At 31.4% G+C, this 15,817-nt stretch overlaps 8 protein-coding genes across 8 annotated transcripts; 4 read left to right on the top strand and 4 right to left on the bottom strand.

The window, feature by feature from the left end:
• Positions 1 to 17: 17 nt before the first annotated feature.
• On the bottom strand, positions 18 to 1,343 carry PPL_10793 (motile sperm domain-containing protein; the record flags this gene model as incomplete). Its single annotated transcript, XM_020581558.1, has 5 exons — positions 18 to 32; positions 55 to 678; positions 774 to 883; positions 954 to 1,106; positions 1,190 to 1,343. 5 exons carry the CDS (start codon positions 1,341 to 1,343, stop codon positions 18 to 20), a joined length of 1,056 nt encoding a protein of 351 aa, XP_020427874.1.
• A 1,632-nt stretch (positions 1,344 to 2,975) lies between these two features.
• Positions 2,976 to 3,654, top strand: PPL_10792 (uncharacterized protein; the record flags this gene model as incomplete). The annotated part of the gene is made up of 3 exons (XM_020581557.1): positions 2,976 to 3,032; positions 3,131 to 3,317; positions 3,566 to 3,654. The coding sequence occupies 3 exons, from the start codon at positions 2,976 to 2,978 to the stop codon at positions 3,652 to 3,654; spliced, it is 333 nt and encodes a 110-aa protein (XP_020427873.1).
• Positions 3,655 to 3,763: 109 nt separating this feature from the next.
• PPL_10791 (putative actin binding protein) lies at positions 3,764 to 4,468 on the top strand (the record flags this gene model as incomplete). Its single annotated transcript, XM_020581556.1, has 3 exons — positions 3,764 to 4,258; positions 4,339 to 4,372; positions 4,419 to 4,468. 3 exons carry the CDS (start codon positions 3,764 to 3,766, stop codon positions 4,466 to 4,468), a joined length of 579 nt encoding a protein of 192 aa, XP_020427872.1.
• A 191-nt stretch (positions 4,469 to 4,659) lies between these two features.
• Positions 4,660 to 7,228, bottom strand: bzpR (bZIP transcription factor; the record flags this gene model as incomplete). Its single annotated transcript, XM_020581555.1, has 3 exons — positions 4,660 to 5,076; positions 5,587 to 5,652; positions 5,741 to 7,228. 3 exons carry the CDS (start codon positions 7,226 to 7,228, stop codon positions 4,660 to 4,662), a joined length of 1,971 nt encoding a protein of 656 aa, XP_020427871.1.
• Positions 7,229 to 8,627: 1,399 nt separating this feature from the next.
• PPL_10789 (uncharacterized protein) lies at positions 8,628 to 9,814 on the top strand (the record flags this gene model as incomplete). The annotated part of the gene is made up of 2 exons (XM_020581554.1): positions 8,628 to 9,074; positions 9,212 to 9,814. The coding sequence occupies 2 exons, from the start codon at positions 8,628 to 8,630 to the stop codon at positions 9,812 to 9,814; spliced, it is 1,050 nt and encodes a 349-aa protein (XP_020427870.1).
• A 786-nt stretch (positions 9,815 to 10,600) lies between these two features.
• Positions 10,601 to 11,655, bottom strand: PPL_10788 (uncharacterized protein; the record flags this gene model as incomplete). Its single annotated transcript, XM_020581553.1, has 2 exons — positions 10,601 to 10,736; positions 11,552 to 11,655. 2 exons carry the CDS (start codon positions 11,653 to 11,655, stop codon positions 10,601 to 10,603), a joined length of 240 nt encoding a protein of 79 aa, XP_020427869.1.
• Positions 11,656 to 11,735: 80 nt separating this feature from the next.
• Positions 11,736 to 12,561, top strand: PPL_10787 (uncharacterized protein; the record flags this gene model as incomplete). The annotated part of the gene is made up of 2 exons (XM_020581552.1): positions 11,736 to 12,361; positions 12,432 to 12,561. 2 exons carry the CDS (start codon positions 11,736 to 11,738, stop codon positions 12,559 to 12,561), a joined length of 756 nt encoding a protein of 251 aa, XP_020427868.1.
• A 213-nt stretch (positions 12,562 to 12,774) lies between these two features.
• On the bottom strand, positions 12,775 to 15,310 carry PPL_10786 (bZIP transcription factor; the record flags this gene model as incomplete). The annotated part of the gene is made up of 3 exons (XM_020581551.1): positions 12,775 to 13,107; positions 13,203 to 13,862; positions 13,955 to 15,310. The coding sequence occupies 3 exons, from the start codon at positions 15,308 to 15,310 to the stop codon at positions 12,775 to 12,777; spliced, it is 2,349 nt and encodes a 782-aa protein (XP_020427867.1).
• Positions 15,311 to 15,817: the final 507 nt, after the last annotated feature.

Below are 15,817 nucleotides of genomic sequence, written 5' to 3'. Positions count from 1 at the left end.
TGTTTGCCTTGTTTGTTTTAATAGTTATCTTGCTTTATGTTATTATATACATACATTTAACATTTGTTTAATTTGATTTGTCAATTGAATGTTCTCATTTACAAAATAATCACGATCTTTAGATTGTTCGGTTGGTGTAGATGATGATGTTGTTGTCGAGGTAGAATGGTTTGGTTTTGAAGATGAAGAAGAGGTGGAATCTGGAGTAGATGATCCAATAACATTACGTTTTTTTACGATTGAAGAAGTAGATGATGATGAATCTGGATGTGGTTTACTAATATTATTATTATCATCATTTGACGATGACTGTGTAGATGCTATATTTGAGGTGGTGGTCAATGCAGCTGTCGCTGGTTGTTGACTGGATGAAGCTGTTGGGAATATCGATGATGATCCAATGGTTGACATGTATACTGAGGATGAAGTGTTTTCGGATGGTACATCACTGATCAACGATTCAAAGACAACTTCATCAGCCGAGTCAGAGTCAATATTGTGATTATCACCGACCACTGAAGACATGTCATTAGCATGTAAATGCTGTTGTGTTTGTTGTGTTTGTTGTTGTTGTTGTTGTTGATTTTGGTGATGACTATCATTATCACTATGATTTGGTAATGTAAATACTGCCTTTAATCTTTGTTTCATTATTTGATTGACAGGTGTTGTACTCCACTATTAAACATGTATTAAAAACAAAATTGTTAATAAACTCTAAACTATTATATTATCTCTAAACTACATGTATATTATTGTTATTATACACATACGATTAACTTTGGATCGGTATTTAATTCACTAACGATTGTACTTTGAATTTGGAACTTATCCTTTGTCTTCATTGAAATGGATGGAACATCTTTAGTACAATTTAAAAGAACTGTAGAATTGTTATAAAGTGTTGTATTAGTAAATATTATTAAATGTTATCTATGTTGATTATATATTACTTTGAACATCGATTGATTCACCAGGTGGGATGATACCAGTGTTTGGTCTGACACAATATCTAATGGGTGCAGTAGTCTTGACCTTATAAGCTAGAATATGTTCACTTTGATTGTATAACTTTAATTGATTGGAAATGAATCCTTGGAATGGTGCTGTTTATTCATTCATTCATTCGTTAGTTAGTTCAATATCTTTACTTATGTATTTATCTATCTTATTATTGTTTTATACATACGATGAAATACAACTTCTCTTGGTCTTATCTTCAATAGTGAAGATGAAGAAGAAGACGACGACGACGACTTGGTTGTGCTTGTTGCCGCGGAAGATGGTGACAACAACGATGGAGATGAATGTGATTGTGATTGTAGGAGATTTGAAGATGACATTTTTATTTTTCTTCTTCTTCTTCTTTTATTCTTTTGCTAATCTAATTAATCTATTTATTTATCTTTTTGTTTATTGTTTTATTTTATTTTATTTTATTTAATTTTTCTCTTTCTTTCTTTCTTTCTTTACATAAAAACAATTATAATACAACAAAAATTTATGAGTATAACAAACTTAATTATTTAAACATATGTATTGTTTGACAATAATAATAATAAAAATATTTAAAATTAATAATAATTAGCTGTTGTTGATTGCAATTCAATTCAAACTCTTAAAAAAGATTCAAAAAAAAAAATTAAAAATTAAAAAAAAAAAAAAATTGTATTTTTTTTAATTTATTTATTGGTCACGAATCCCAGACCTCATCTAATAAAAATGAAGTCATTTTTGATCAAATGAAGGTTACTCATTACATATCTATCAGTAAGATGATGTTGTATTGTTATTATTGTTATTATTGTTGTTATTGTTATTGTTAGTTATCAACATTAAATTGATTGATGATTCATTGATTTGAATTGTTTTGATCTGAACAGAACCCGCCAAATTTATGAAACACAAAATAGAATAGAATTCTCATTGTTTTTGATTAAACAGATGATATCATTGTATTAGTAGTAGTAATAGTAGTAGTTATTTTTGTAATATTATTTGTTATTACTTTGTCATCGTTGTCCAAGAAATTTGCAAATGGGTTAGGTAGTTAGTTGATCATATGAATATTCTAATATTAGTGTCTAATTTTATATTATATTAATGGTGTGTGTGTGAGAGTGTGTGTATGTGTGATAATAAATGTACTAAATAAAAACAACATAGAAATAATTAACAATTGTAAATAATTATTTGATTGTCGTTGTGTTTGAAGCTACTATTTCTACGTTGTAATTGTTATTGTAGGGGGTGACTATTAACTGTCTAATTATTCCAAATTAATTTCCAGACTATTCTTTCTTCCTTTCTTTTACTACTTTATTGGGATTTTGCAATGTATTGGTATTGGTATTGCATTTCATTAATAACAAAGTAAGTTAATGATTGCTTGATTGTTTAATTATCCATTTCTCAATCATACAAAAAAAAAAAACATAAAAAGATTTATAAATCAATAATCAACAACAACAACAACTTATATAACTAACTATATATCTTTTAATATCTTTAATTTTTGGTAAGTGAAATATTATTATTAACAATGCGCTGTTTTGTGATTGATCGATCACACATGTGTTAACCAAAAAATAAAATAATTTATCGTTTTTTATTGTAAAAGTAGATCAATAATAATCCATTTTTCAAAAAGATAGGTCACCCATTTCATTGAAAAAATTTTAAGACCTGCATTTTTTTTATTTTTGTTTTTATTTTTTTTGTTTCGTAAAGATCTGATTGTTTTTAAACACTAAACCACTTAAACCATAGCATTATTTTCATCATTTTTTTGTTCAATCTGTTTTTAGTTTTTGTTTTTGTTGTTTTATTTAAAATAGAAATAATAATTCAATAAATAACCAAACGATAATAATTCAATAACCAAATTGTCAAATAATAATTGACTTTATTTAACGTTTATATCCTTATAATATTCATAGCTTTGATATATAGAACATTTTGGTAATAATATTATCATGGCAACAAGTAGTGCAGTTGTAAATAGTAAGAAATGGGAGGATGCACAAGAAAAGGTAAAAAACTATTATTATTATTATTATTATTTGTTAATAAGCAAGTTTTAAGAGTGAGAAAAATATTAATATTTGAAAAACAATATGATGATTATTAGGCATTTACAAATTGGGTAAATTCATTGTTGAAAAAAGTTGGAAAAAGAGTGGATAATATGTCGACGGATTTCAATGATGGCGTTACATTCATACAGTTTCTAGAGTTACTGAGTAACAAAAAGTGCAAACACAAATACAATCCCGAGCCAAAAGACAAGATCAACAAGATTCAGAATCTTCATATTGGTATGCGATTTCTAGAGTTGGATCTCGGAATGAAACCGCGTGGCGTTGGACCCGAGGATTTCTACGATGGCAATAAGAAGATGATTTTCGGATTTCTCTGGACACTGTACAGGCGATTCCGTATCTCGATGATCCGTGACGACGGATCGAGCGCGATTCCGGATCGCGACCCCTCCGAGAAGGAAGCAGAGGAGAACCTGCTGAAGTGGTGTTCCAACATGACGGGATTCAATATCACGCAATTCAAGAATGGATTCCGCGATGGTCAGGCATTTCTGGCGATGGCTCAGAAGCTGTCGTCCGACAACGACGGATTGTCTGCGTTGTCCGGTCTTGATTCACTCTCCAAGTTGCAGGCGGTCTTTGACTTTGCCGAGAAGAATCTCAATATTCCAAAGTTGTTGGATGCCGAAGAGGTGTTTGCCGGAACGGCGGACGAGCGAACCATGATGCTCTACACATCGATGTTCTACTCGGCCTACGAGGGAAAGAAGAAGCAGGAGAAAACGGAGGTCGATGAGATTAAGGAGCGTGTTGTGGAGCTAGCCGAAATCGAGAGGGAATCGATCACCAAGATCATGAGACTGGAAGAACAACTCAATATGTACAGCGAGGAGTTGAAAATGCAGCGATACGAGAGAATGGCACTGGAAAAGGTGGTGATGGAACAGGAGAACAAGCAGCTAGTCAGCGGACTATTGAAATTGCGTGACGATCTAGAAGACCACCAGATATTGCTATGCAAACTACAACAGAACGTTCAAAATAAAGCGACCGGTAAGCTAGCAAGTCTCTGGCGACCTCCTCAAATCTCAGCGGACATGAGTAAATCATCGAAAGAACAAGTCGATCTATTAGGACAACAATTGGAAGAGGAACTACAAAGAATTTTAAATATTATTCATAGCACAGAAGTTAAACCTGCAACCATTAGTAAAAAAGTAAGTAAAATTAATTTCAAACTTTATATTAATTATGGAAATATTAATAATTTGTTTCTAATGTAATTAATTAATTTTAGACTGGAGAAAAGTTATTGGATAAAGAAAGACAAAGTTAAAGACAAAAAAAAAACAAAAACATAAATATTTATTCTTGTAGCATATAATAGTAATAATAATAATAATATATTTAATGATATTGATTATTAACTTTTTTAAAATGATGATTACTTCTCTAATTATTTTTTTTTTCTATACTTTTTTTTTTTATTATTTGTTTGTTGTTGATTTTTTTGTACAGCCTTGAAAAATGAGGTTGGTAAAAGAAAAGAAAATGAAATGTTGGTTGGATTTGTGTGAATATAATTTAAAGAATGTTATTGATTGATAGATTGATAAATTTAATCTGAATCATCATAGGGTGGTGATGATGATGAATGTTGTTCTTTGTTATTATTATTATTGTTGTTGCTATTGTTATTGTTAAGTGTACTGCTGGTGTTACACATATTTTGATAGAGATTTTCATATATGGATTGAAGTGTTTCCGCTTTGAGTTGTTTCGCTTGTTGGTTGTTTTTTACAATACTTTCAAAGAATTGTGATCTACCTGTTTCGTTTGGAAGTAATTTCTGTACCAATGTTTCCTTGTTATTCTGGTTCTTGTTGTGAAGTGTCGTCCAGACTTTGGTGACGGCATCGACCAGTGCAATGTCGTAGAACGGCACACTGTTGTGACGAACTATCAGCTTGGCCAGTTGGACCGGTGTCAATATCTTCATGAGATTGAAATCGCACTCCACAATCGCTTGACGATGCTTGATAAAGATCATCTTCAGTTGCTCCAACAACTTGGTGTAGGAGATGATCGCAGGTATCTTGCTGCTAATGTTTCCACCGCCCGTTGTCAAACTGACCGACGAGCAGTTGCCACTGCTGTTGCCGCTCGATTGATGGTGATACGGCGAGTGAACGAAATGGTCGTGGTGTTTAGTGTCGCCGCCATGATGGTGGCTGTTGTGGTGGTGGCTGTTGCTGTTGTTCGACGCCGACAGATTCGACAGGTCAATGCTGGTCGGTGGTGAATCGTTGGCATCCTCGTAGGTTTCGCCCGTCTGAACCGGATAGTTTCGCTCGTCCCAACGATTGTAACCATAGGAAAACTCACTCAAATACTTGACTTTCACCTCTGTCTCCAGTCGTTCTCTCTGCAGTGTCAGCTCATCGTTGATCTGCTTGTATTCCTGCCACAGCTGAACAGAAGATGCTTTCTGGTCGTCGTTTAAAAACGCCTGATCCATAAAATCATTCCACCAAACCGCACAAACCATTGGTTTTCCACATATAACAGATGATTCCACCGATGCTTTATAACCCATAACAGCAAGTTTTCCCTGTAATATAATAGTGTTGAGAAAATCGTAATTAGATAAATATGTTATGTTTTGATTAGTTTGCTTTCAATTGTTAACTTTAACTTACTTGTGTAAATGGATGAATAACTTTTTCGATTTCTCTTTCGACAACGGTTGATCTGAGTTGTGAGGAGAAACTTGAGAATTGTAAGAGCGATTCGACTGCTCTCTCATTCTTTTCGTTGTTTATGACGGTCTCAGCGAGTTTGACAAGGAGTTGTTGTACTTCAAGAAGAATCTCATGAAAATCGTCGGGTTTCATAATGTCAGAGACCGTAACTGTTTTCATTACGTTGTTCTCACGTGCCAATCGCTCGTTCTCCAACTGGAGTTCCTTGACCTTTTGCTCTACCTCTGCAATATGATCTTTCTTCTTTCGCCTGTACTCCTTGCTTGACTGACTCGATCTTGGTTTTCTAGTGGAATGTGGTTGATCGTCTCGAGGTGACGATGTCGACGATGAAATAGCTGGTGAAGAGTCAACTTGTTGTTGATGTTGTTGTTGCTGCTGACATGGTTGTTGTATTTGACTTTGTAACAGTTTAATTTGTTTTTGAAATAGATCCTCCTGTTGTTGATTATATTGTTGTTGTTGTGATTGCATTGGTGGTTGTGGTGAAAAATTTGATACATTTTGTTGTTGTTGTTGTTGAGGTTGTTGAGATTTTTGTTGTTGTTGTTGTTGAGGTTGTTGAGTAATTTGTTGTTGATTAATCTGCTGTTGTTGTTGTTGAGATTGTTGAGGTATCTGTTGTTGATTTTGTAATAATACTTGTTGTTGTTGTTGAGTAATCTGCTGCTGTTGCTGTTGTTGTTGCTGTTGCCTCTGTTGTTGAGTTTGTTGTGATGGAATATAAAACGGATTGGTATTATTTATATAGGGTTGAGGTTGAGGCGGAGTTTGTTGTTGTTGCTGTTGAATATAGTTGGTTGGAGGAGTGGAGGAATTGACGGGTGGTGTAGAGTTGTTATTGGTGGTGGTGGTAGTTGGACACTCTAGGATTTGTTTTAGAAGAGATTTCTGTTCCTGTAGGAACAAGAATTGAACTTGATCATCGCTGAGATATTGATTGATATTCTCATTTAGTTTTTGTTTAAATTGTTCTTGTTGGTGTTGAATCATCATTGCAATGTCGCCGACAATGACTGGACTACTCAGTTGCGGTGGTGAACTCACCACTGGTACCGCCTGATTATATATCGAACTGAAATCCGGTTGTTGTTGCTGCATTTGATTCAATTGTGAAATGAATGATGCCACATTCTGATTACTACTATTACTATTGTTGTTGTTACTGTTGTTATTACTATTGTTATTGGTATTATTGTTGCTATTACTATTTATATTTAAATTAACATTGTTACTACCACCACTATTACTAGGTAAATGCAAAGGAAGTGGTTGCTGTTGTTGTTGCTGTTGCTGCTGTTGTGTATATTGTGGTTGTTGTTGTTGTTGTGGTGGTGAACCATAATTCCAATTTAGTAAAACACTGTCGATATTTTGCTGTTGTTGTAGTTGTTGTAATTGTTGTTGAATACTATATTGGTCCATGATTTTATTTTTACTCTAGATTTTACTTTATATATACAAAAATATATATTTTGTGAACATTAACACGCACTAAACAAACACACACACAAAAAATAATAATAAATAATAATATTTATAATTCTAAAGTTGTTATATATAATATTATATAAAATTATTACTATTTATATTTATTTTTTTAAAATCCAAGATTGTGATATGGAAAGCAACTACAAGTATTGAACAACAATATTAATAAGGTTTGCATTAAGTAAGGAGTTATTAACTATTAATTGTTTTTTTTGTGTTTTTTTTTTTGTACTTGTTTTGTTTTGTTTTTTCTCAATATATATATTAATAAGTTATATTTAATTTGTTATTAATATTATCGATATGCGTTTATTTAATCTAAATATAAATAAATTGTAAAATATAATAAATATAATAAATATATATTTTTAATGAATAATTAAAGCAAGAAGCAAAAAAAAAAAAAGATTTTATTTTTTCAAAAACATAATTATTGTTCATTTATTTTTTTGTTCAAATTTTTTTGCTTACTTCTGTCGTACAACCCCAATCCAACTTTCTGAAAATTCAACATTTTCCAAATTTTTTTAACGCCTTGTCCTGAAACGAAGTGTGGGTTGTGACCTTTAACCATGCACCTTCTATGATCGAACTATTTTTAATTAAAATTGTTTTCCAGAATATAAAAATAAATATAAGCAAAAAAAAAAAAAACCAAAAAATTTTTTTTTCTAAAATTAGTTAAAAATAATTCTAATTTGATCAAATTAGAATTTATTTAGGTCTTTTAAGTTTAATATTTTAGTTTCGGTTTATATTCAATTTTTTACTTGCAATTAATTTGTGGAGTTACGTTTTTGAAAGTATACTTTGAAATCCTCTAAAGATAGATATCAATATAATTATTAAGTAAAAAAAAGATAAAGAGTATCAAATACATAGATAGAAAAATGTAAATAAATAAAAAGTTTAATCTTGAGAGTGTCACGTGAATAATTGTTTCTTCAGAAAAATATAGATAGGACTTATACTAAAACACTCTTAATTGATATGACTCATTTATAAAATCAAATATTTTTTTTTTTGTCAATCAAAAAAATTGCGTATTTAAAAAAAAAAGAGATTATTTTTGATTGACAATATCAAACCATTATATTTAATAAAACATTGACAATTTAGATTATTTTTGATTGACAAAAGATAATAAAATAGTGATCACAATGATTAATAGAAATTTTTGATTGACAAATTTGTCAATTAATGATATTTGTAAATGGTTTTGATTAACTAATTTAAGTTTACTATAAATTGGAATCAAAATGAACATTCATTAAATCAAAATTAATCATTTATTACTTTTTTTTATAATAATATAATTATAAATATAAATAATATGCTACCTATAGATACATTTTTAAAACTAGGTGTTGATCCTCATTTTATTCAACTTTTCAAAACTGTTGTCACTAAGAGTAGATTTAGATCTCACAATGAAATGTCATTAGAAACACTTGTATTGGAATCTATGAGGTTGGAACCAAGCTTCATGGACTTATATTTCATTCTTGGAACCGCCGTTGAAAGTGGAGAAACCGTTCGACTCCCCAGTGGAAAGATAATGAATCGAGAGCAACTTTTTCTAATGGCAATTCATTCTCTACCAAACAAGTGGAATGCATATTACTATTTGTCAAAGGAGGGGGACGGAAATGAATCAGTAACACTTCTCAATGGTAAGACAATGACCAGGTTACAACTCCTCTTGAAAGCAATCGATTTGAATCCAACCAATGAAGATTTCTACATTGCCATTGAGCAACTCCTATGGAAAACACACAATGTAAATGGATTGGTGACTTTGAATAGTGGTGAAACACTGACATACGATCAAATTCTATTGAAAATCATAAAACTGAATCCGAAGATATCCATTGTTTATATCTATCTTGCTGCCAGACTCAAAGACAACAATGAAAGCATCACCTTGCCCACCACGGTGAAAAGATGAATAGACAAACGTTGACTCTACGTGCCATCAAACTCGATCCTCAAGAAGAAAAGTACATCTTGATTCTTACTGAAACTCTCGATGGTAGTCAAGCGACCGTAAGGCTTCCAAGTGGTGAAGCAATGAACAAGAAACAACTGTTTCTTCGATCGATCAAGTTGAATCCATATTTTGAGATCTCATACACCAAGCTTGCCGAGGAAATGAAGAAGGACGATACCATCAGATTGCCATCCGGTGAGATGGCGACAAAGAGACAGATCTTCTTGAAAGCTCTCGGCATCAATCCAAATCACGATTGTACCTACTACCGTATTCTGGATGATCTTCAAGATTGGGAAACCATTACATTACTATCTGGTCGAGTGATGACAAAGCAGGATATCTATTTAGAGTTGATAAAGAGCAAGCTTGGCAAAGCTATAAACTATTTATATCTTTCACAGACACTTCTTTCCGACACTGAAACAATACTGTTGCCAATTGGTGAGAATATGACAAAGAGACAACTTATGCAAACTTATGAATTCTTAAAAGATAGATATACTCAAAGTCAATTCTATTGTCACTAGAGAAAATAATTATATTAAACAAACACCTTTTTCACCTTTTTTTTAACCGATAAAAAGAAAAACATTATGTAAATAAATAAGTTAATAATAAATAAAAAAATTAAAATGGTTAGAATAAAGATACATTTATGTTTCACTACCACAACTTTAAATAGAAACACGAACTTCTACACAATTTAGTTTTGGTCTTTATATTTTTTAAAACAAAATTTTCTAATTAAGATGCTTTTTGTAGTTTTTAAGAATGAATAATAGTATTATTATTGATTGACAAGACTATTATCTTTTTAGATAAAGTATTACAATTTAAATTAATTTTGATTGACTTTTGTTAATTAATGATATTTGTATAAAAGAATGATAATTTACAAGAAATCAGTTTATAACTATTTTATCTTAATAAAGTAATTTTACTCATAATTGGATGAGTAGTCGAGTTTGGAATATTATCCAAAATTAAGATGTTTGAAACTGATGTATTGGTAGGTGGATTATTGTTTTTTTGTTACCAAATCTAATTCTGAATCAATATCCATGGGTTCAGTGTCATGTCATTGTTGTTGTTCTGATTGTTTTGTTCATTTTGAGTGATTGAATCAATTTCATCTTCTTCAACTTCGCCAAATTCAATATCTTCATGGTCCTCATCGTCTAAGGAGTTCTGTTTCTTGAAGTATTATCGTGTCTAGTGAAAAATGGTTATCTATGTATTGATATTACTTTCATTTATCTAGCTATTCATTTGATATCAATCTTGAGTTAAAGAATTGATCAGCTTTCTCCGATTTAAATGGTCTTGTGTGGATTGATTCTCTTTCTCTTTGTACCATATTCAACGTTGGAAACTGTGACATTTAATCCTTTGACATTGGTTACTTTGTATGGACAATCAAATCTTGTTTCTAATTTGAGGGCACCATCTCTGTTAAGAACTTAAGTGATGTTTGGTAATGGGTATGTATCTTTGATAGTTATACCATATAGAGATGTGTAATCTACACAGAGTCTCCAAATAAGTGTTTACTGTTTTTAATTCGTCTAAATAACTTTTTAAAAAATAATAATAATTTTAAAAAAAAATAAATAAATTAATAATATAAATATAATACTTTATTCAATAGTCAAATTTAACAATAAAAAAAGAAATTTCTTTAAAAGAAGTAAATACTGATTTTTAATCAAATTACTATTGATAGAAATCTTGCATATTGACTAAACTTTGGCGTTGTTACTAGATATCATATTTTACAAATTAGAAAACAACTAGTATTTCTTAAATTGAAATATTGTGATAACACCTAAATAATATATTAAAAATATAAATACTCTAAATAGTTTGATACAAAAAAAATAAATGATAAAAAATCTTACTTCTAGAAATTTTTAATTGACAAATTTGATATATGTATATTGTTTGTTTTTAAAAATAATTAAATTAATTTTAATAAATTAAATAAAAGAGAATTAATTATAAATTAAAATAAAATATGTTCAAAAAATGAAATCAAAATTAACAACCTTTTTTATAATAATGACTAATATACAAGTAATATATAATATAGAAGAATTGATATTTACATTTTTACAAAAAGGTGTTGATCCACATTTCGTTCAACTTTTTAAATCTGTTATCAATAAGAATAGATTTAGGAATGATATGACATTGAAATCAATCGCATTGGAAGCAATGAGAATGGAACCAAATTTTATGGATTTATATTTCATTCTTGGCATTACAATCGATAGTGGAGAATTCGTTCAGCTACCCAATGGAAAGAGAATGAGTCGAGAGCAACTGTTTCTAAAGGCAATAGATTCCCTACCAAACAAGTGGAATGCATATTTCTATCTGTCAATAGAGGAACGAATCAGTTCTGGAAATGTGGTTGATCATCCAATTACACTTCTCAATGGCAAGAAAATGACAAACCTACAACTTCTCTTGAAATCAGTAGAATTGAATCCAACCAACGAAGAAATCTACATCTCCATGCTTGTATACGCTCGAACCGAATCGTTGACTCTCAACAACGGTGAAACACTAAGTTACAAGCAGATCCTTTTGAAAATCATCTCATTGAATCCAAGAATCCCCGGTATGTATTTCGATCTTGCCACCAAACTCAAAGACAATTTCGAAAGCATCACGCTGCTCTCTGGTGAGAAGATGAATAAGCAAAAGTTGATTCTACATGCCATCAAACTCGATCCTAACGAATGGGAATCCTACTTGCTCCTTGCCAACAGTCTCGAAGGTCAAGAAGCCACCGTCGAGCTAGCAAATGGAAGACGAATGAATAAGATGCAACTGTATCTTCAAACGATCAAGCTGAATCCATACGTTGAGAGCCCATACATCGGGATAGCCAAAGAAATGAAGAGACACGATGCTATCAGATTGCCATCCGGTGAGGTGGCGACAAAGAGACAGATCTTCTTGAAAGCTATCCACATCAATCCAACACACGATTGTATCTACTACAATATTCTGGAGGATCTTCAAGATTGGGAAACCATCACATTACTATCTGGTCGAGTGATGACAAAGCAAGATATCTATTTAGAGTTGATAAAGATCAATCCTGGCAAAGCTATAAACTATTTATATCTTTCACAGACACTTCTTTCCCGACACTGAAACAATACTGTTGCCAAGTGGTGAGAATATGACAAAGAGACATCTAATGCAAACATTTGAATTCGTACAAGATAGATATCATCAAAGTCAATATCTTCATTTTCATTAGTTACTAAAATAATTATATCTATTTTTTATATTTGTGTAAAAAAAAAAATGAGAGATGGAACAAAAAAAAAAAAATTGAAAGAAATTAAAACCAAAATCATGATTATAACAGCAACATTGTACTTTAATATTACAATGAAATAAAATAAATAATATTTTAGTTGAAACCATGGTTATAAATAAGTTTTGTTAAATAAATATTATATATTATTTATTATTCTTTTTTGATGGTTGGAGGTGTGAGACTAGCAATCGATTGATAGAGTTTCTCGTAGATGTTTTTCAAAGTATCTACTTTGATATCCTCTTGAGTGGTTGTCATTCCTATGAAATCAAAAAAGTTGAATTTGTTGGTACCTGGCATCAGTCGATTCTGTATTGGATTGTCACGTGTCTCACGAGTGGAATGCAGTGTTCCCCACACCTTTGTAATTTGATCCACCAGTTCAATATCGATAAATGGCTTATTGTGTAATCGTAATATAAGTTTGGCATTTTGCATCGGTGTAAGTATTCTAGTTAGAGCAATATCTATTTCACAAATATTCTAGAATATTTGATAAAAGATAAGATATACAAGTTAGTAAGTTAGTTAGTTATCTCTGTATCTTCAGAAAACTCATATTGTTAACAACAACATACTCTACGATGTTTAATAAAATTCATTTTCATCTTTTCCAACTTTTCTACCATTTCTAAAACTTCGAGGACGGTGAGTGACGACCGTTCAACTATGAAGAGAGGTCCTCCCTGTGTGTTACCACCGGCTGCACCTTCCGATGGCATTATTCGTCTGGACTGGCCGTATGGTGACTGTACAAAATGCGATGCTGCAGCAGACGACGATGATGAAAAATTATACAATGAATTGGGATTATGTAATTGTATCTCTATAGATGGTGTTTTTTGTGGTTGTTCTTGTTGTTGTTGTTGCTGTTCCGGAGATTGTTGTTGTTGTTTACTATTTAACTCGTTATTATTACTATTGTTATTACTATTTACATGTTTACTGGTAATGTTTTGAATTGGGTTGGTATTGAATAGCGAAGAGTCAAACTGAAGAGTTCGCTTTGGAAAAGGTGATAGTTGTTTGATTTGATCATCGAGCATATCCCTTTCTTCTTTCAGTTCATCGTTGATCTTTACATAGTATCGCCAGAGTTCCTCGATCGATTTCCTCTGACTTTCACTCAGACCCACCTCCTCAATGAAATTTGGCCACCAAATAGAAGATGCCATCGGTGTACCACATACCACTGACGATTCTGCCAATGATTTATATCCCATGAATACTAATTTTAACTAAGTTATTAAATATAGATAGACAAAGTAAATAGTAAATATTAAAATTCAAGTTCTAGAATTTGGTATCAAGATTAAACAAAACAACTTACTTGTAATTCAGGATTAATAATTTTCTCAATATCTCGCTCTACAACGGTGGATCTTAGCTTCATTGAGAACAAAAAGAATTGCATCAGTTGGTCGAATGCACGACTGTCAGTGCTGTTGTTGATAACGGATTCGGCGAGTCGAACCAGTAGCTTTTGGAAATCGAGTGATACTTGGTGGAAACTGTCGGGTCGCATCAAGTCGGTGAGTGTAACCTTTTTCATTTCCTGGTTCTCTTGTTTCAGACGTTGATTCTCCATCGATAGCTCCTTGAGTTTCTTTTCAACCTCTGCGATATGATCTTTTTTCCTCTGTCGGTAGTCACGCGATGCATTGTGTTGAATCTGATTCTTCTTCTTGTCGCCACCGATGTTACCATAGGGATCGCTACTTAGATTCTCACCCAAATAATTGTAGTTGACTGCGTAGTTTCCCATAGAGAGTTGTGGTGGAGTCGAAGAATCTTGGTAGGGCGAAGAGGAAGATGATGATTCATCGATATTCAATTCACTTGACATTTGTGGGGTTGTAACATTTGAATATGATTTTTGTTGCTGTTGTGGTGGTATCACAGATTGTGTATTAAAAGTAGTTAAAGAGATATCGGGTGAATCAAAGTGTGGCGGTGATGAAGTATTATAATTGTTGTTATTGTTATTGTTTATTGTAGTAGTGGTCGATGTAGTGGTTGTAGCTGTAGAGATAGTGGTTTGAACTGTCTTTGATGATGGCGATTCTTGATGATTTGAATGGCCATTCCCAGAGTTGTTTGTATGTAGAATAGGTGATTGCTGCTGCTGCTGTTGTTGTTGACCTTCAAACATATTCTTTAAAAACAACTTTTGCTCTTGAAGCATTAGAAATTGAACCTCGTTTTCCGATAGATTATCTTTGTTAATTAATTTTTCTTTGAATTGTGGTTGTATCAAATCTTTATAGTGTGTTGTGTAAGGCTGAGGTGGGAATTGCTGTTGTTGCTGTTGGTATTGCGCAATCTGTTGTTGAGTAATCTGCTGTGGTTGTTGTTGATGATGATGATGATTCATTGATTGCGGTGGTGTTGTTGTTGTTTGTTGATAGATATAATTATTATTGTTCAGTGTGCTGCTGTCTGTAGTATCTAAAGCATATTGATTGTAACCACTGAACATTGAACTGTAATCATGTGATGGTATCTGATGTAAACCATTGATATGACTCAATTGCGGTAGAATCTGACCATTGTGCACCAAATTACTCAATATTTGATTGTAACCATTGAACCCATTATTATCATCTATCGAGTAATTACCATTATTATTACTATCACTATTTTGCTGTTGTGGTGGTGGTGGTTGTTGTTGTTGATAATACATCATTATTATTAATTTATTTATTAAATAAATTTAGTTTCAACTAAAAACTTTTTAAATATAATGACCTAATTAATTAAATGAAATTAATATGTACATAAAAAAAAACAATGAATATAATAAAAACGAAATACAAGTAATTGTTTTGTTTGTGAATAGGAAGAAGAAAAAAGTATATAAAAGAGGAGGACAGAGATTTACTGTTTGAAAAAAAACAGAACAGAATGAAACCAACCTTTAAATGAGTGTGGTTATATTTTTCTTTAAAAAAAATTAAATTAAAAAAGTGAAATTGACTTTGCTTGGTTATAATATTATTTTTTATTTATTATTACTGTTGTTATAAATAAATAAATATATTGTTTTGTTTAGCGATTATAGTTAATTTTGTGTAAGGTATATATGTATGATTGTGTTATTAATAGTTTAAAAATAAGATTTGCAATGTTTACTTTATAGTTAACTTCGATGTAAATAAAAAAACACAAAGCAAAGCAAAGTAAAACAACATAA

The sequence above is a fragment of the Heterostelium album genome (assembly GCF_000004825.1).
Source record: "Heterostelium album PN500 unplaced genomic scaffold PPL_scaffold15, whole genome shotgun sequence".
Lineage (NCBI taxonomy): Eukaryota > Evosea > Eumycetozoa > Acytosteliales > Acytosteliaceae > Heterostelium > Heterostelium album.
Note: the sequence above shows the minus strand (reverse complement) of the source record. Positions and strands in the feature narration are given on the sequence as shown.